This window comes from Lissotriton vulgaris, chromosome 3_1 (assembly GCF_964263255.1).
Source record: "Lissotriton vulgaris chromosome 3_1, aLisVul1.2, whole genome shotgun sequence".
Lineage (NCBI taxonomy): Eukaryota > Metazoa > Chordata > Amphibia > Caudata > Salamandridae > Lissotriton > Lissotriton vulgaris.
Window position 1 is genome coordinate 627,434,378 of NC_141689.1, and position 20,922 is coordinate 627,455,299.

Below are 20,922 nucleotides of genomic sequence, written 5' to 3' on the forward strand. Positions count from 1 at the left end.
GTGTCCAATCCAGTTAGAGATGATAGGTTTCAAGTACTTGGGTATATATATCATGCTGGATCCACGGCTGCGATATACCAACAATCTTGCTCTCCCATTGGACAGAAGCAGGAAATATGTGGAGCGTTGGAAGGCTCTTCCGCTATCCTTGCTCGGGCGAGAAGCTCTTTTCAGAATGATGGCCCTGCCCCGGTTTTTATATGCCTTGCAGAACTCGATGGACTCTGTCCCGGCCTCTTATTTTAAGGAGATAGAAAATCTCCAGAGGCAGCTCCAATCGGACGGTAGGCCCGAATCGCGTTCGTTAAGTTAACTCTCCCATGGTACGACGGTGGGATTGGTCTCCCAGACTTGCGGAGGTACTATTGGGCTTCACAATTGGCTGCAGTGAACCACATTGTTTAGGGCCCCCCCCAGGAACCCGGGATTTGCCATGGACCGAGTTCAGGCACCGGGAGGAATGATAGACAGAGCACTATATGCCAAATCGGGGAAGTTCGCATTAACTGGCCAGACTGCGCATGCGGTACACGTGTGGCATGTGGCTAACAGATTTCTAGGGTGGGAAGGTAGACTTACATTGGCTACCCCCCTGTTGAATTCAGAGAAGCTGGGTAGCCTATGGAAAACTAAGGGGTTTGATAAATGGAACACTATTGGTATCACTCATATAAAGGATGTTTGCGGGAAAGATGCGGTGCTTACATTCAAGTCTCTTCAAAAAACATATAGCCTACATAATAATGAGCGGTTTCGGTATTTGCAGGTGAGGCACGCCCTTGCTGCACATATACCTAAAGGCTCGGTTCTCCCAGAGTCGTCTCCCCTTGAAGATTGCGTGCTTGACGGACATATTCCAGAGAAGACTATCTCTTTGATATATAGGAAGCTGGACAACAAAATGGAGAATCCCCTGGGGTGCATTAGAGCCCAGTGGTGTATGGACGGGTTGGAGCTGGATGATGAAGACTGGGTGGAAGCGGTTTCCTCTCCTAAGGTTTTTGCAATTCAGATGAGGCTCCGACTTGTACAATTGAAGACACTACACAGGTCTTATATCACAGGGCCCCAATTGGCTCGAATGAGACAGGGAGCGAGTGGTGAGTGTAGGAGAGAGTGTGAAGAATCTGGCACCCTGATTCATATTTTATGGCATTGTGTGGTGATACAGACTTTCTGGATAAAGATTCAAAATGTGTTGAGAGAGGTTTTGGGGCAGAGATATTACCGGAAGCCCGACGGTGTCTGTTGAATGTGTGGGAGCCTACAGATCTGAATGTGTATCAGAAGCAGTGGGTCACTCTCGCATATATGGTGGCTAAGCGGAACATCACCCGGCTCTGGGGAGCTAGCCAACCGCCCAGAATCGCTCAGTGGGCGGAAGACCTTGACTGGTGCATGTTCAGGGAAAAGTTGGTGTTCATAGCCAGGGGATGCCCGAGGAAATGGGAGAAGATGTGGGGAGCATGGAATACTCACTGGGGAGAGATTTGTGAACCGCCGCTGCAGAGTTTGGGATTGGAAGCGCAGGAATCCCCATGATCCTAGCATTGTATAATATTTCTTGAGATTCTGTATCTGGCCGAAATGACCTGTGTGTATTAGAATGTATGAGATCACCTGATGTTATTATTTTTTCTTTTTGTATTGTCTTTGTTCATTAATAAAAAAAGTTTTAAAAAAATATACCAGAATATCTACCTTAAACTTCAATGACATTCAAGGTTTGTTGAATTGGAGGTTTTGGTTCTAACAGAATATCATCCACAAATAAATGGATCCTATTCTTGTCCCCACCAAATGCATCCCCTTAATATCTAAATGTTGTTAGATACCCGCAGCCAATGGCTCATTGGCCAATGCAAAAAAGGAGGAGGAATAGTGAACACCACTGGTATGTGCCTCTATATAAGAGAATGCTCCCATCCTGTATTCTTGCCACCAGCTGTTTATAGTTGGAGCCTATCCAGATTAAGCATGTGATGGCTCAGGCCTACTGCTACGAGCCCTTGATGCAGAAAAATCCAATTTACCCTATCACGTCACACCCAGATTTTTTACTGAGAGGGTAAGCTCAGGGACTAGTCCAAGGCAATCAGCAGGTGGTGTTGTGCCCGCAAAAAAACCTCAGTCAAAACATTTGAGTGCTAGTTATTTGTATTGTAGTGGGCTTCAACATAATATTTGAGCAACTATTCGGTATTCTGACAAATTCTAAATATAGTACTGAGGACATTCTGAATCTAAATTGCATTAACACTAAACAGAGGATTAAATCACATATTTTGATTACAGTAAATTCTAGAACTTCAAATCCAGTAGCATGGCCGCCACAGCATGGCCCATTGGTGCAACTTAATTGTTTCCAATTACTTCGGTTTTCTTAAACTTCAAATTTTATTTTAATTCAGACTGTTCTAAAACAAATAGGAGTTGCTAGTTGTCATTACTTGTATAACCTAGATAAATCAACTTGCTTAACAAAACCATTGTGCGATGATTACACACATATGAACTGAAGTTTGGGAGCACAACAATACCAGTGATCTTCTGCAGAAGAAAAAAGTGATGAAAAAAGGATATGGAGAAGGGATATAATTCTGTGGGAAGGGTATACTATTTTTCTAACACCAATACAATTTATCCCCAGTGACACCTTAAGACAAAATATTTGTACAGTGATTTTTTTCTACAGAGGTAAGAAAGAACGTTTGACACATTATGATTACTGGCATGCACTAAGTGGTTATACTTTGCTGTCAGTTGTTTATTATCCTACATTTACTTAATTCTTAGGAAGCTATGATCCTGTCTACTACAAACCCTTACCTGAAATCAGTGCTTAATTTGTAAAAAAAAAAAAAGTGCATGTGCTGAAAGTTTTGCCAAGGAGGCCACAGCTCACTTCTTCCTCGGTTGAGCCCTACTTTCAACACTCTCACTGCCTCAGTCTCTATCTTCTAACCTGGATCTGTTATCCGTCCCCTAAGTCTTTGCTTTCAGAGTCTATCCTCTCACCTCTCTAATTGTTTTCTATCATCTTTGTCACACCTGGTGTGTTACCTTATCACCTGTATTTCTGATTTGCCCTCTATTCATTCTAGCCCTATCCTTTTTCCTCTTCACTTTTATACATCCTCTGCTCTCTCTCCCCTCAATCTTAGCTCTTTACTGTAGGAAGGTAGATACCTGACTATGGTTACCCCCGACTTTTTGCCTGGTGTTTTGCTGGTATTCCGACTTAGTTGACCTGGGGCCCTGCCAATCAGGACCCCAGGCCTACTGCTCTCTCCCTAAAATGGATTCCATGTACCTTAGGTACATTTCCAATTGGTACTGGGCCACCTTATCAGACCCTGTAACTCAGAGCATAGGTGTACCCAGGGCCTACCAGGGGCTGGAGCATGTATTATGCCACCCCTGGATGGCCATCTAAATCTGACACAACTGGCTGCGCGACAGCTGGGGCAACGTGGTGTACTCGCCCGTTGCTTTAGGTATAGTATACCTATATCTAACCCTAAAATGGACACCCGCATTCCTATCAGTCACTCCTATGGCAGGCCTTGACAATCCTGAAGGCAGAGTGCGTGGAATCGTGTGAATTGGGCTCTGGCACGAGCCAAGCCCGGTTGCAGCTTGCGGAACCAAGACCCAATGGCTGTTCCATGATAACGCGTACCATATTGGTAACTTCGGTATTGCGTTAACAAGACATGTCGAGTAAGGTGTCATACGAATCGGGATGCTGACCCTTCACCAATGCCGGCGACGAGGTTAGCATTCCGCCCTTCTAGAGGGACACGACATGTACGTAACTGTGAACCCCGGTTAAAGTTAACTGAAGCCTCAGCTCCACAAAATGGATGCTGCCACCACAGACACGAGTCTGACCTCCTGCTGCTGGGAGTCCTTCCAGCGAGGAGAGCTTGGACAAAGGGTTTCCTGTCCGGGGCGGTGTTCGCACCATCCCAGACAGGGTTTTGTGTATCCTGGGTAGGCAGGGCTTTACAGGAAGGTGACTGCGGAGTGGCACCCCGGTGCTCACTACGCATCTGCCGGCTAGAACCAGTTCCAGGGGCACACCAGCCCCTGACCTGGGGAAAGCCCGGCATGGGAGAGGGGTGTAACTACCCCCCTTCCTGGTCCCACCCCTAGGGCAGGACCTAGTCACGTACCCACCCCTTTCTTTAGGATAAAGGCAGGAGCGGGGACCCTTCCAAATTAGATCATCTTTGAATCAAGAATACTTTCTACGAAAGGACTTCAAGACTCTTCTCAAGATTTCTCCCTTGTGGCTAAGGAGTAGTCACCCTGCATCCGCAGGCACCATCTAAGAACTCTGCGGTTTGCTGTAAATCCTTCCTCAGGAATCCGACTGCCCAGCTCGACGAGAACCGGCTTCCCTGGCACCTCTGACCTCTACCCACGTCGTCAGCTCAGCTGGGATCTGTGGGTGCGACGAGACCTCGAGGGGGCCGGCCATCATCAAAACCTGCACGATTTCTTAACCCAGCACGACCGCCGAGGGATCCTCTGGCGAGTGCTCTGGGGTCCGAGAAGCCCCGACCCTGAGCAGCTCCAGCATCGAAGTACAGCCTCCCAGCATCTCCACGATCTGCGTGGGGCCCTTCTGCTCTTTGCTGTTCAGCACGTTGTCTGATCACTAGCCGCTGGCTTATGACCTCCTTGACGACACCCGACAACCAACGCTGCTGGTCTGGTTGCTCCAGACTGGCCTTTGCTCCCTTCTGCGAGAGGAGCACCCCGGACCCTCCTGGTCCACTCAAGACGCCATTTTAGGCCCACCACGTGGCCCTGAAATTTGCCAAGGCTTGTTGCCCCAATCCTGGGCCCAACGACGCCGACAGCATCAACCTTCATGGGACAGCTCGCACCTCCATCCTGGTCGCCGACAACGCCTCCTGGTCCGTGAGACTGCAGAGCCTAGCGTCGCCCACTCACCTAGTCGAGATGACGATCATTCGGTGCCTTCCTGGTACCCTCTGACTACTGGCTAGTAGTACGAACTTGGTCCCCTCTGCTTTCAGGTGTCATCCATCTCTGATCCAGGCTTGGATCTCTACGAACTATTTCCACTGGTCGCCGGCCAGCAACTCTCTTCTTCCGGCTCCTGACTCGTCAGCGAAGACTCCCGACGCCTGTAAAGAATTGTGCAGCCGCAGCCCTTTGGGCTAGGTAACTTCGGCATTTTGGTGCCCGCATAGCCTCCTTACTTAAGGGTCCCGAGTCCCTATCGCTTCCGACTTGCCTAATCGGGTCCGCCCGAGACCACTAAACTTTCCGTGCCCTCAGGCACTTGTATTGATTGTGCACTGGAAGTATTTTCCTAAGAGTTTTGTTCTGTGCTTAGTACCCTGTCCTCATAAAGAGTAAAGGGCTGTTGTGATTCTAATAAATACACTGTTTATTTTCATAACACTTGTGTGGTGTCCTTTCACTTGGTGTTCAAGGGGTATGTGATGGTATAACAGCTGGTTTAACACGCCCTCTAGAGTTTAGCCCGAAGACTGCTCGTATCCACGCTACTAGGATAGCTGGTCAAAGGTTGACTTACAACCAATCACCCTAAGGGTCGTTTGGACTGATGCATAGTGATCACTAGAATAGTGAGCACTGCATATCAGGCCAACTTCTCACATTTACTATCGCTCTTCTAGCAGTGATTGTCCTGTCCTCTACACCCTTTCATTCTATCTTCACTCTTCTTAATGCTCTCTTCCTCATATCATGGCTGTTTTCTCTTTGTGTCTGATTTGCTCTTCTCCTTTTCTTCTTCTTAACTCCGTCTTATCTCTCTCCTCTCCTGTTGTTTCTTTCTCCTCCTTACTCCTGCTCTCTCTCTCTCATCTATAACACTGCTGCTGCCTGTGACCCCTGTCGTCAGCCTATACATGTCCCTGCTATTTTGAACTCTCCGTTTTTCTGTTGCCATTCCTAAAGAAGTGGAAGATGGCGTGTTTTACTTTCTTACCTACACCGAGTGCAAAAACAAAATGTACACCAAATGAAAATGCTTTTTTTGCATATATTAATCAGTGCGGTATGACTGGGTTTATTGCAGAACAGACAGCTTCTCGAGCACAGCTGGTGATGTCACTGCTAGTGCTGCCTGTAATTAGTAGGTCCAGGGATGGCAACGGCATCGGCATCCACTGCTCAGCTTGCTGTGACCCTGCCTACTACAGCACAGGCATTGTCCCCAGCCGTAATGCTGCCAATGCCGGTAAGTGTGGCTGTGATACCTACCGGACTCACGCATGTTCAGCAATTACCATGCTGTGGTGCAGCGCACAGATTCTACAGGTGACGCAATGGCGCACCAAAGTTGTGTTGGTCCACAGCCGCATCGAGCATGTTGAGGATAGCAGCAATGCAAGGCTGCAGGTAATGCATCTCTGGCTACGCAGCTCTGGCTACCCAAAAAGTGGAAAGTACACACTTACTTTTGTTTATTCTTCCTCAAGAGCCCTCACTCCCAAGTTCCAAATGCGCTCTTGCATCTTCCTTGCCTCAACTCAGTCATGAGCCAGCCCCCAGCTACAATTATCCAATGGGAGGCTTAGGCTCAGGCAGTGGCAGGGTGCAGCAGACTCGGGGAATAGAATGCAAGCCATAGTTTGTTGATGACTTCTTGGATTTGTGATCGGCGTGATGACATCATCACTAACGTGGTGATACACAATCATGCCTGCCTGGACAGGCGTATGCTGGCCTGTCTATGAACATTTACCAGCCAGTCACCTTGCAATGTATGTTATTCTTTTTATTTTGAATTTGAACAAGGGGCAGACGTTGTAGCCCCGGCCCTGGAAAAAAAAGTGCCGGTGCTGAGCACCTGAAAGCACCTCCTCAAATTAAGCACTACGGCTGAAATACGGTACTTTACTATATAAATAGGTTTCAAAACTGATTCTGCCACCTGCCCTCACCACACCACAGTAGTGGTGATTGATATCAGAAGTGTGCATTAGGTTTTAACAGTAAGATTAAGTACTTCAGGTATCAATTGATTGCAGCATCATGTAAACCCAAACCAATAAACCTGGCGTTTATGAAAACTCTTAAATGACACAATACACATTAATGGGAGCCAGAACGAACTCAAAAGAGATTCCCAACTGAGGTATATATCACAAGCACAATGTAAAAAACATATCGGTTAGCACTTTGCAAATCTTCAAATAACATAATAAATATAATTAGCATTTATATAGGACTTTTTTTCTATTAGGCATCTTCAAAGACTCACAAAAGAACAAATGCTGAAATAGCAGCCTTGGTGGAACAGGACAAAAATTATCACTCAGAGATTGCAAAACAGTGAGAAAGAAAGATATGAAAAAAGAATGAATCTGACCCGATATTTGAATATAATGATAGAACTGTGATAGTTGCTTTAAGCAGGTTGAAACCTTTTGTGTACTTGGATCGCCATGAAATCAACCCTCACCTTTTCAGAAAAAAACCCATTTCTACACTGATCTATGTATAACATGCTTCTTATTTTCAGGGATGTGGAATTCCTATAGTCCGACGCCCGGGACATACTGCTTGGGGTCAAGGGCAACAAGTTTTCGTGTGTATTTTGTCCTTGGGACAAGTAGGCCCAAACCCCTACAGCACAAAGCTTTTGGCTGCCAGTTTACAGTATCACATTATGGATCAGAGAAAGGCATTGCCTGCAGTTGAGGTAATATTTGTGTCCATGTGTTAGTGCTGTTCAAACTTGTTTTTATGGTTCGTTAATGTAAAGCCTTTATTATTAGGGTGAGCGTTCTGAGTAAATGTTGTAAGCTCAGACTGCGCTACTGACAGTGGTTCCAGTATAAAAATGTGTACATATGTTTTCAATGTTTAGCCGTATGAGTCTATGTATAATGCTCCCAGAATGCTCTCTAATTAGATGCAAATATTTGCAGAAGCTTGAAAGCAAGATTGATGATTTTTTGCTTTCAAAATAAAATGTTCAGAAAGAAAATGCGAAAACATTTTGCTAAACTACTGTAAAATATTAGGTACCATTTTTCTGCAGCATCATTTTGTTAAATGTGTTAATGAATGCTAGTATTTCCCAAAAAACTCATAATGGAAAATCAGTGTAACCAGCTTTAATAAGATAATGGGAAACCTAAAAATGAACAAGCATTGGTAAAGCGAGTAGAAGTGAAATTGTTTTTTAGCCTTTTAGTTTTGTCAATGCGGGACTTGTTTTGGTATGGGTTTTGTAAAAGCTTATTGGTGTGGAAGCTTCCGGACCCTTGCCATTATAACAAACATTGGCAAAAGCAAAAATATATTTGGTCTCAAAAACCATACATTGCCACAGTAGTTCCTGGCACTGACTGTGTCAACATGCTCCTGGTGAAAGAACAGAATGCGCTGTCATTCACAGTGAAGCTAGCCGATAGACAGAGGGAGAGAGAATTTTAATAAACATGGTACATGGTCATGGGTAACGTCAGACCTAATTAGGGGGCCAATTATTAAATAAAGTCTCAATAGTGCACTCATGTCCTTGAATTGAGTGCAAATATACAGCTTTCGTGAATTCACAAGACTTTATAGTAGTAGGACAAGAAAAGGTGCTCCTAGAAAATATTTATGAACTGCATTTTAACATGACCAAATATGCAGGTGTAGATTTGCTCTTGTGAGAATCTGAGTGGTTGGAAGTTCACTTTCCCTCTAACCACTTTTTCCCAACCCTGGAAGACGTTTCATGTCTGCCATTGTCAGGAGTACATTTCCAACCTTTCTCAGTATGGGAACAGATTATAGAAGAGTTGGCGAAAACCCTTAAAACATGCAAGTTAGTAGGTTTGCACAGACTCAACAGGGCATACCAAATTCTGGAACTGTTGTTTACCGTTACCTTCAGGCCCAGTATGTAGATCTGCGTAAACGTGGCAACAAAAGAAAATTGATAGTTTTCAAACCCTACTAAGGAGGGAGCACTGGCATAAGCAGAGAGGCTATTTCAGAGCTCTTACATAATGCAATTGCTGCCACAATTTATCTTCGCAATACATGGCACAAAAGGGACAAGTGAATTTTGTTACAGGACAAGTAGATTTATGAAGCAACCTGCCCCATGGAGAAGTAGATATTTTATTAAATTCCGCACCCTTGTATTTTATTTCTTTTTAATGTACTACTGTTACTTCATATAGTGCTGTCAATGGTTTTGAACCTCCCAAAGCGTGGAGCAATTCATATCAGGCCGTAAACCACAGTAGTGGTGGGCCTGGACACTCCATAATAATTATGGCCCCACCAAATTAACCAGGTAGTATTTTATGAAAACTCTATTTATTGAAACGAACTGCATTCCCATTAGAATGCATTCAATATAAACAAAAAAACAAACAACAAACAAAAAAAGACGCCTGAGCTGTTCTTCACCAATGTTTCTGTTAACTCTTCCTGCCTGCAAGCTGATAAGATCATTTTCATAGCTTCACTGAGGTTGAGCTCAGATTTCACCTGTCACCATGTAAAGAAAAGAATTAAGGGACGCACAGACACTAATTAAAATAAAACGTATTCAAACAAAATGTGTCTGCCTACTATTTTTTATAATGGAGACATTTTACTTGGAATGGCTTTTTTCAGTTTTTCCTTCTACCAGCAAAATATATTTTCTCTTGGAGAAAACCTTTTGCAAATACCACATCAAATTTGAGGGGGCAATCCATGCCCATTCCCACATTTCAAAGGGATTTTGTTCTGCCCTAACAGCAGTAAATGTCTGACCGTTTCCACAGTAGGAACAGTTAAAAAACATATTTGTAAATATTCAAACCTAGGAGCTCAAAACAGTTCCTGACACCCACACCCTCAAAGCCCATTCCCTGCCCTTCTTACAGAATTTACTCCTGAGCAATATCAGGCCATCTTGGAGTGCCATAATCCACGAGTAAATGGATTTACCAATGCAAAGTCACCAATTATGAATACCCTGCACATGTACATCTATCAAGCCATCTGCAGCTGTTAGTTGAACCTCTGTGCCCAAACGGCTTTAAAAATCAGGCCAATGACTGCTTAGAAGCAGACTGGTATGAAGCTCTCAATGGACAACTGAATATTTCTAAGCAGTGACCTAAAGGCCAAAGATTTTATGTTTACTGCATCTCTTCCACCCACCGGTCCCCAATTAAGGGTTCTAAACACGTAATACCCCACTAATTGCCAGAGAGAAAGCTAGGGGCACTTCTCAGCTGGGCAGCTATTAAGTTATAACGGGAAATTACCCGTACTGCCATACTGGGCTGGTATTATTTATGGGTGCATTAACAATAGTTCTAAACCTGACAGCCGCAGTTGTAAGGAGGCAGAATGAGAAATTCTCAGCAAGGACAGTAACACTGTCTCTCAGCAGGCGGCTTTCTTTCAGGGCTCCTATGCCTTTATTTTTAATTAAAGGCAATAGTATCTTAACAGTAATTCTCAAAAGAGCTGCTGTACTTTTTACTGACACAGTACTAGCACTAGTTTGCGGTCACCTTAGAGGTAAGAATACAATCAGCATCACCTGAACTGCCATCTTACCTTTCACAAAAGGAACGACAAAAAAAGAGTTTGCAGTGTAAAAATATTGAAGAACTATGCGGGACATCAAGTCATGTTCTAAAGCCTTCAACTTTCATGCCCCTTCCTCCTCCAGATACATGAGAGGTTGTCACTACCAAAACTCTACTAGCCTTTCAGAAGCAATGCCCAATGTGGAAATCTCAGATCCAAATATGGCCTACTCCTTTGAATAGATTAGCGTGTGGGGCGGAGTCCTCATTAGTCAGGAACAACTTAAATTCGACCAACAGTTTTTAGTATTTAAAGAGGAAACGTGCCAGTTGTGAAATATAGCCTGGTGATATTAACTAGCTGCTCCAAAGAACTCTTTATTTCGTTTACAATAGCTACATGCAGATGATGAGGCAGTATATGATCTGCTCCCCTTTCCAGCCAAGGTCATCAGAAGGCAATTAACGCCCAACTTTAAGAGTTCATCAAGGCAAACAACATCCTGGACCGCTCGCAATCTGGCTTTCGAAGCAATCACAGTACGGAGACGATGTAAGCACCCTCCTCGACCGAGGAGAAACTGCAGCCCTCATCCTCCTGGACTTCTCGGCCGCCTTCGACAAGTATCCCACCGCACCCTATGAACAAGACTCCATGACGCCTGCATCCACGAAAATGCCCTGGAATGGATCTAATCCTTCCTCACCGGCCAAACACCTACAGTCAGGCTACCACCGTTCCACTCAGAACAAACAGAAATCAGCTGCAGAGTGCCTCAGGGCTCCTACCTGAGCCTCACTCTCTTAAACATCTACATGGCCACACTCGCAGCCATCGTCAGGAAGCACGGACTCAATATCGTCTCCTATGCCGACACCCAGCTGATCCTCTCCCTCACCAATGAACCCACAGTCACGAAGAGCAACTTCCACAACGGGATGAAGGCTGTCGCCATCTGGATAAAGGATACCTGCCTGAAGCTAAACTCGGAGAAGACTGAAGTCCTTATCTTGGGCTCCACCCCTTCCACTTGGGACGACTCCAGGTGGCCTGCAGATCTTGGACCTCCACCCACAGACCACGCAAGAAACCTTAGCATCATCTTGGACTCCTCGCTCACCATGAACCGCCAGATCAACGCCATCTCATCATCTTGCTTACACATGCTACGCCTACTCCGAAGGATCTTCAAGTGGATCCCCACCAAGTCCAGAAAGACGGTCAACCATGCACTCATCAGCAGCAGGCTGCACTACGTCAACGCACTCTACGCCGGCATTACCCAGAAACTCAACAAAGCATCCAGAACACATCCGCCAGAATCTTTCTCAACATCCCCCGCCGAAGCCACATCAGATCCTCCACTAGCTCCCAGTCAACAAAAGGATCACCTTCAAGCTCCTCACATACGCCGACAAAGCCCTAAACAACAAGGGATCTGCATATCTCAAACACCTCCTCTTATTCCACGCACCCACTAGAGACATCTGGTCCGCTCAACTGGCGCTAACTGCCATCCCACGTATCCGCAAGACCACGGCCGGGGGAAGATCCTTCTCCTACTTTGCAGCAAAGAACTGGAACACCCTGCCTCTCCCCCGAAGGCAATCATCGACACTGCCTCAATTCAGGAAGGACCTCAATACCTGGCTCTTCGACTGAACTACAGTGTCTTGCAACAGATCTGCAGTCAACACCCCTTGCACCTTGAGACCCTTACGGGAGAGTAGTCGCGCTTTATAAACCAATGGATTGATTGATATGATTGGGTAATCCAAGCCCTTACAAAAATGTAAAGACAGCAATGTTGTTTGGCCCACACTTAGTAGGCTGTGTGGGTTTTAAGTGGAGAAGTGGTCTATTAGTGGGTTATAAGTGCATAGGAAGAGTAGAGGCACTTTAGGTAATTATGTAAAAGTAGGTAAAAGGTGTTTTATAACTTCATAAATTTTTTTAAAGTTTACGGAGCGCAGCGGTACTACCTAGAATGTACTGCAATACTACCTTGGGAGTACCACAGTACTTAAAAAAAGATTTTTTTTAAATGATATGAAGAAAAATTACGAACTACTACATTATACCTAAAGGGAAATATAGAGTAGTAAAGTGTTAATGTAAATTTTTTTTTTTACATATTACATTTTTTTGTAATCTTACACTTAGGGCCTTATTATGATGCCAGTCGTTTTGGTGTTGGAACCAACCGACCGCAGGTCGGCGGTTCCGACCACCTAATTACAATGCGACCGCACATGGTGCGGTAGAAAACTCCCATTTCTCTATGAGATATTGTGCTGAGGTCGAAAACTGGACCCAGCACTAGCTCCACAGAGAAATGGGAGTTTATGTTGATCGCTACACCGACGCTACACCGATGCAGGCACCACACAATGCCCGCCACGCGGTGCAGGGATTGACAGCGGGCACCATATGTGCAAGTCAGGCCCCAAACCAGATGCCACTGTTGCAAGAGGGCCTGGCTAGAAGCCCCCAAAGTCACTTTCCGACAGGCTTTTCATGTCGGAAAACCTGACATGAAAAACCTGTGGGAAATCAACATTGTAATCGAGATGACAGAAAGGCCGTCTTTAATGAATTCCGTGGCGGATCCGACTGGCCAACTGGCTCCTTGAGCCCGGCGGAAGCCAGCCAGAATGACCCGCCGGTTTCACTTGCAACTGGCGTCATTGTAATAAGGCGTTCGAAAGTGAAACTGAAGAGGTCGGTTGGGAAGCTTTCAACCAACATCAAAATGAGGGCCTTAGTCTGTGTTCCAGATTTTAAGGGGACATAAAGTGTAGTACATTGAACTTAATGATAAAAAGCCAATATGTAAAAAATCAAAAAAGACACTGTACTACACTAGATTTCCCCTAAAACCCAGAATGCCCACTAAGGGCCAGATTACGAGCTGGACGGTGCGGGGGCAGAACTGCCCCGCCGCACCGACGAACCCATGTGAGGACTACTAGCCTTATAAGAATGCTTTTAGTCATTGGTGGGCATTTCCTTTGCTGTTCCCACAACAGTGCTTATGAAATGAAGTTCCAGCACGGCCTGGACTGAAAAGCTGAAATGTCTGTGTATGCACACAAGGTGCATCCACAAGGAGTGAGGCACTTTCTTTACTCATCGCCACTATTTTTCATGGGAGAGAGACCTCCAAGAAATCAGAGGCGGTGATGAAAGTTGTTATATGCTTGGCTGGACTGCGGCGGTCTGCGAAGCATATAGATACCTCTGAACCGCCGCACCACCACCAGGAAACAGCGGTTCCCTGGCAGAGTAGGCGGTCCCAGGGCAGCAGGACCACTAGGGTAATAATGTGGCAGTTGGAAGAATGCTACTGCCGCGCCACTACGAGTTTGAGAAGATCTTCTACCACTTTCTGTTTTTCCCAATGAATAAGACACAATGATATTTGAAAAGGTTTTAAGGGGACTTGAAATTGCTGTGAAAGGGACCATTCTTCAACTATTGTATATCTGGAAATTATTATAAAAACACATTTATTGATTTTATATAAGGCAACTAAACTATTTTCTTGTATTTTTCCAAACTCAAGATTTGTGTAGATATTTATTTGAAATGTGCTTCACCTTGGTACAATTAAACTACTCTGGCAAAATAAATTAACTGCTTAAAAAATTACCTTTTTTAGCAAAAAGATTTTTTTTTACCAGATTCCATCCATAAGCATAATTCCACAGAATCAAATTCACAAATGCATTTGCACTGTTTTTATGCTTACTTTGATGGTTTTTGGATAACTGAATAAAGTATTTTACCACAAATATGGTAGATCAGCCATAATCCAACATTCAGAGTAGGGATTAAAAAGCGAGAGTGTGGTAGAAAAAGTATGAAATACCAACAAACATCTAGGTTTCTAGGATGAAAAATGGATCACTTCCTAATAGGGGTAAGGAGTACCTGCTCTAGCAATAATTTCCCTGTGGAGACGAAAAATATGCACTATCACTGGCACACTTACTATTGTGTTTGGTCAAGTATCTGTACAATCCACACATTTAATGTAGTGGCGAAGAACTATGATGTAAATTTATGATTTTTGTGCGTTTTCTGAACTACTTCTGTAAAAGCTAACAAATCCCTAAAAATTTGAAATCTACCTAAGTCCCAGTGCAGACGTATATTTAAGAAATGTAACTACTAAAAAAACATTAAGATAAACACATTTTGGAGACAAATGTGTGTGAGTGTTTCTATGTTTGAGTTTATATGTGACAGCGCACATGCTCATCAGGCAAAAGAATATTTTTTCATGGGTGGCTAAAGTATAACTCCCTACATTAATATCAGTCTATACCAATCACAAAACCAATACAAAAGTAAACAAATTCATCTATGCTCCCCGGTTGGACTAAAATTTCAACAAGTAGTTTGTATATTCAAACACATCTGTGAAAAATGCATCAGTCTCAATTTACTCAAAAATCGAAATCCATAGTACAACTTACAGGAAGAATTACTTTTTTCAAGTTGCACTCCGTTTCCAATAACGTATACACATGTTTTGTGACGATCTGTAAAACAATAATTAAGGCACAATTCGATTAGCAATAGTCATACATTTATATTTTTCAATTGCACTATTTATGAAGCAACATGATTTGTGATGCAGAATTCATAAGAAAACATATTTTTAATCAGTTATTTGAACATTGGTGCAACTAAAGGCCATTCTGGTGACAAAAAGAGTAATAGTAGAACATAAGCCATTCTGTATTTTTTTTAGGTTACATTTTCAGTAAAACAGAATAGGAAGCATTGTTTTTACACATATATAAGGTGAGCAGGTAAGAGTCTAGAAAGAAAGTAAAAATATATATATCCACAAGTCAATAAACAACAAACAATTAAATCACCTTTTAAACTATATCCAACACTGGCCAGTGAGAGATGAAGTCCTGACAGATTTTCAAGCACTCTACTTAAGGTAAATGTGCATGCAATTAATGTAACTGTGTAGGATTTACACATTCAGTAAGTGTGCTGGCATGGCTTGGCCTACATGGACCATTGTATGTAGATAATCCGTTTCAGTGTCAGCTATGTTTGACAGCTGAATTCCCAAAACCCTCTTGTGAGATGGTAACATTACACAATATTTTACCCAGATCAGAAATACAAAAGCCAAAACGATTCTATTAGCAACTGAAGATCTATATTTTTACTCCAATTTAAAACTATTCCTGAGTGCATTTTATACTTATTGTTCATTCAGATTGTTAATACTGTAGAATTTAAGTGTAGACCTCCAAATGATCTGCAGCAGTGCTTCCCAATCTTTTTAGAACCAGTTTTTAAAACGAGATACCTTAGCAAACCGCCGAGCTTTAATGGACTTGAGGCAGGGGATTTTTTTAATGTAACTAAAGCATTGGGTGGTAGCGCACTGTCATTTACAGACAACCCATTTTCCTTTAAAATAACCAGTTCATTTGCATAGACATACAGTTTTACTGATAATACTAAATTGCTCGCAAATGATGTGCGGAAATCGGGTTTTAGTTAATATTTATGATTAGCGCGACACCAAGAAAAATGTCTTGATTTGTTCTGATCCATTAAAATTTTGGTTCATTTTTGCTTTCCTAAACTCTGAATGTGTACAGTTAATTTACAGGTATTTACATTTTGTTGAGTTACAAAAAAAGACACCCTAGACTCTTTACTTTCAGTCTCCCCATACCCTAGCAAGATAGACACATAATTCACTTTACTTTTCATTGTCTAACTACAGAGTGAGAATAAGTGTAGTTTGTAAACACGAATAATCCCCAAGTAAAACAAAAAAGAGCAATTTGTCGGAAAACATAGCCTGACATTTGACCTCTGACTCGGAAATGCAGCAAATGTGACAGGATAAATATAGCATTCAAAGGCATTTCTATTTATTACTTGAACTGCTGCAATCCACTCAAAATCAGCTCAGGACCAACAATTTGGGAAACGCTGATCTACAGTGATTAATCAGGATCTTAAAAAAATATAACAATCATTATTTCTGTTCCATATTTATCCCTAACTTGACAGCCCAGACATCTGCAACACATATGTTTAGCATGTGTTTAAGTTATTCATGAAGGGGGCTTTGGCTGCCCACAGGAGTATTAGTCTCTTACATCACGCTATTGACTGCTTGGTTTGTCAATCTGCTAAGGAATGCTGCAGTGCAATGAAAGAGGGACTACTTTAAATCTCAAATGCACACTGAATCATTACGCATTAAATACTTTACCACATACATGCATTCTCTAAAGAAATAAATGATTTTTGCTTTTCTCACTTTTTCAATGTTTTAGCTGGAACCTTGTTTGAGTCTGAATGTAAGATGGTCGTCCTAGTGTGTTGAATGTCTTTTCAGAGAAGAACAGCCTGGCTCCAAGATGGCCATCAGCGTAAAGTCTGGCAAAATGAATGCCAAAAATTGCAATTGCACAAAACTGTGGATGGGAAGGATGGTGTTGGCAACCCCCCACACTTTGGTGGATGGTTCACCTTAGGCCCAAGAAGAAATATACCTATTGCACCCTGTTGGGAGAAAAGGAGAACTAGCAGGTATCTTTCCCTCCTCTCTCTAAGGAGTTATCTTCCTTTACGCAGGGAGTTTCAGGAGTCGAACAACTGAATCAAGAGTATCTCTCATCCGCAGGGGTTATTTATGAAGCACATCCCCACCCTGGTAGTCTGAAGTATTAGACACACACAATGATTGCTGTTTTAAATGTACTGGTTATTTATTATGCATAAATAATCTAGAAAAGATATGCATAAGAATTTAGCAATCGTTATGATAATTAAGCATTCATAACTAAAGCCAGAAATAACCCAAGAAAAACCTCAAATATGCCTCTTCACATATCCTTTATCTAGCATTCAAAAATATCATCAGCCATATAATATAAAAAATGTAACTATAATTCAGGAAATTTAACATTTTATTAAGGACTCCGAGGCAAGGGTTATTCTTAACTTTCTCCACTTATTAAGCTCAGCAGCCATCGTGAATTGGAAAACAACAACATGAAAGCAAAGGACCATGAGTCGAAGCAGAAAAAACAAATGTCCACCAATCAGAGAACAGTCATCACAGCAGAACATCCCCAAAGAAAAGCAGTGTCCTCTTTCTTTGTGCGGAATGCCAAACTGTTATACTTACATCATTGATAATCTTCCTACGATAAAGAAAACGCACCACCATGAGATAAACCATTCAGCACCTTAATAAACACAGTTTACAAAAGTTTTGACCAAGCATTATGATCATAAACTAAGTCAAAAGATCTTATATTTATACCATACGAGAAATATCTGCTACTCTAAAAACCCTAGAAGTGATATTCTTGTCTTAAAGAAGCTGCTCCCTACTTTTCCTGACGCCCCAGACGATTGGCAGGCCTTGTCTTTTCTGCTGGTCAATCCCTTGACCACACACATTGCAACCCACATGCGCTCTATGATCTCTTAGGCTGCTTCTAAACCAGAATTGCAGGCCAGTATGCAATGGTCAGCTGATTTAGCCCTTGATATTACTGATAAACAATGGCCCTTCTGTTGTATGCTCACTAAATACATTTCTCCTAATGGGAAGTATCAACTGACCCATTTTAAATATTTACAAAGGGCATATCACACTCCTTTCAGACTATTCAAACATGGCTTGGCATCTGACTATCTACCGCAGATGTGCTACTGCTGACTTTTTCCATCTTGCATGACTATGCCCTAAGATTAAGGCCTTCTGGGCTCAAGTGGTATGTACCCTGGATGTCATGTTGGATGGCCTGGTCACTTTTACTCCCTTGCTGCTCCTGCTGGGTGGAGTGATGGATGCTCCGAAGCACTGTAGAAAACAATTGCCGATGGCATCCCTCTTGGGTTGGAGACAGGTCGCCTTGACATGGGGGAGCACAAGCTCTCCAGATTACAAGGGCTTGTTGAAAGATATGGCTATGTGTAGTGACCTGGCTAAGTCATATGGTGAATTTCTGCCGCCCACCTCTAGGTCAAAAGATTTCTCGGTCCCTCTTCGAGACTATGTTCAAACTCGGGATGATTCCAGGCCATCGTTGTAATTCTTTCTATTTTAATGTAATTACTGTGACGAGCATGTGTTCCCTCAATATGATGATGGGTGTTATACAATTATATGTACTGATGGGGAAATTAAAGTGTGGGGTGCTGGGTCAGCTCATGATTCTAGATATCAAGATCAATGTAGCACTCTGAGAGGTTGACATATGATGCACTATGTTTGATTCAGGTTGGTTGTGATTTCGCCTTTTTATTCAAAGGAATTATGTTAAACAATAAACATAAATAATAATAACATAAAAAGGGATAGTTTTTTACCATACACTGCTCCTTATTCCAATACTGGAGTGGGAACTTACTCCTCTGGGTGGGATCCTCGCCGCCATATCCTTAATAGAATGTATTTTTTTCTTTACGATAACTAGGAAACTATATTTTGTATGTCATGCACAATGATGTTGCTGGGACAAGTCCTCAAGAGGACCTGGAAGGGCACTCGAAACGCACGGCTTCAATTAATACAGTTTTTCATAGTGCACCGAGCCTATTTGACTCCGGGAAGGATTCAGAGGCACTTCCAAGTGCAAAATGCTGCATGCCCCAGATGCTTGACAGAGGGGGTGGAACTGGAGCATATGCTGTGGGACTGCCCGAGCCTGGGGAATTATTGGATGGAAGTGGGTACACTTTTGAATGAAGTTACGGGCAGGGAATTATCTTACGATATGGCCACGTGTGTGCTGCTCTGGTTCCCCCACACACCCAAGACGAAGATAACAAGCAAATTTATAGATCTGGGGCTTATTTTAGCGGAGAGAGAAATCACCCTGCATTGGAGGTCGAGGGAGGGACCATCACACAGGCGCTGGAGGGCGGAGCTTTTGAAATGGGCAAGGAGTGAGAGTACGATTCGGATGCAACAGGCCCAACAATCGAATCAGGAGAGGGCCTTGGATCAAGCAAGGGCATGGAAGGCCTTAGTTCAGGCCTTACTAGACCAACAAGATGATGAGAGTTAGGGCGCATAGACTTTCAGTGTAATGCTTAGACCTTACAACAAGTAGAGAATGTACCACTGCTAACTGAGTAACATGCGTTATTGAGATTTGGAAGTTACATGCCCGCACCAATCAGGGGGGTGGGCGTAAAGGAATGTTGGGTTATAAAAGAAGACATATTTCGTAAATGATGATGAGGTGTTGCATATGACGTTGTATGATGCTAAATCTTCAATAAAATATGTTAACAATGATGTTGCTATATCACTGCTTTAAAATAGAACTTTATAAAGGTTGAGTCCGGTGACCAATCTGCTATCATCAAAATATCTTCTACCTGATCTTCCACAGAAAAAAGTTTTGGATGCTATTGCCCATCTTACAGAATGAGCACTGAAGGAAGAGGTATCAATACCTGTCTCACTGATCCTAACAAACCTATCTAGCAATTGTTGGATAGGACATCAGTTTAAAGGGTTTCTTATTCATAATCAGTAATTGGCTAGTACCTACAAGTGTAATGTCCTCTGTCAATGCCTCAATTTAATATCTCACCACACATAGTTTAGGAAGATACTGCAAGGCCACACAGCAGACAGTTCTATTATTAGTTGTGCTGCTTCTAGCCACCATAAAGGTAATCTCCCTCTGGAGTAAAAAACCTGCAAGACCCATCCAATGCTCCCACATCTGACACTCTCTTACATGAGACTAAACACAAAAGCATTACAAGCTTACCTGATAATTCCTTTCTAAATAAGAAGGTATCACTTTGCCAGGAATCTAAAAGACATAAATCACACTGACATCCCACAATTGGAAATAATTACACCCCGGAGGGAGAGAAAGTCTAATACCTCTGAATAATGCTCACCTACTGTGATTCCACTGCATGGCTCATGACCTGCAGTGACTGCTGACTTGACAACTATAATCTTGCAGTAAGCTAATCTGTGTTGAGATAATTTGGACAATAAATTCAGGATATTACTTAGTGGTGAACTCTGACCATGTTCTCCTGATGAGGTCTCAAGCCCATTCCCAAAGGTTGGTATGTCCCAACATCTCCTTTAATTTTCCATGCCTTTAGCTTCAGTGTTCTTTCAGAGTCAACTGGTTTGAGTTGCCTCAAAAATAAGTCAGCATGTTTGGATTCTGGGGAAAGTAGGATGGGAGAATCCACAGAAAGTTCCAGAATAACTGGAAACCAAGCTTGTGATCTCCAAACTGGTGTTACCGGCTCAGGAGCTCAGGTACAACTTTTGATGTCTGACTTAAGCTATCAACGTGGTAATGACTGAAAAGGGTGGGAACA

The 20,922-nt window shown here is 43.0% G+C and overlaps 1 protein-coding gene across 2 annotated transcripts in view; it reads right to left on the minus strand.

The window, feature by feature from the left end:
* ARB2A (ARB2 cotranscriptional regulator A) overlaps positions 1-20,922 on the minus strand; it is a 1,549,567-nt gene that overhangs the window by 1,301,589 nt on the left and 227,056 nt on the right. For both annotated transcript variants that reach the window (XM_086960917.1, XM_086960918.1), the window contains exon 6: positions 15,030-15,095. In XM_086960917.1, the coding sequence (XP_086817043.1) occupies positions 15,030-15,095 (66 nt within the window). The remainder of the gene's footprint in view (positions 1-15,029; positions 15,096-20,922) is intronic.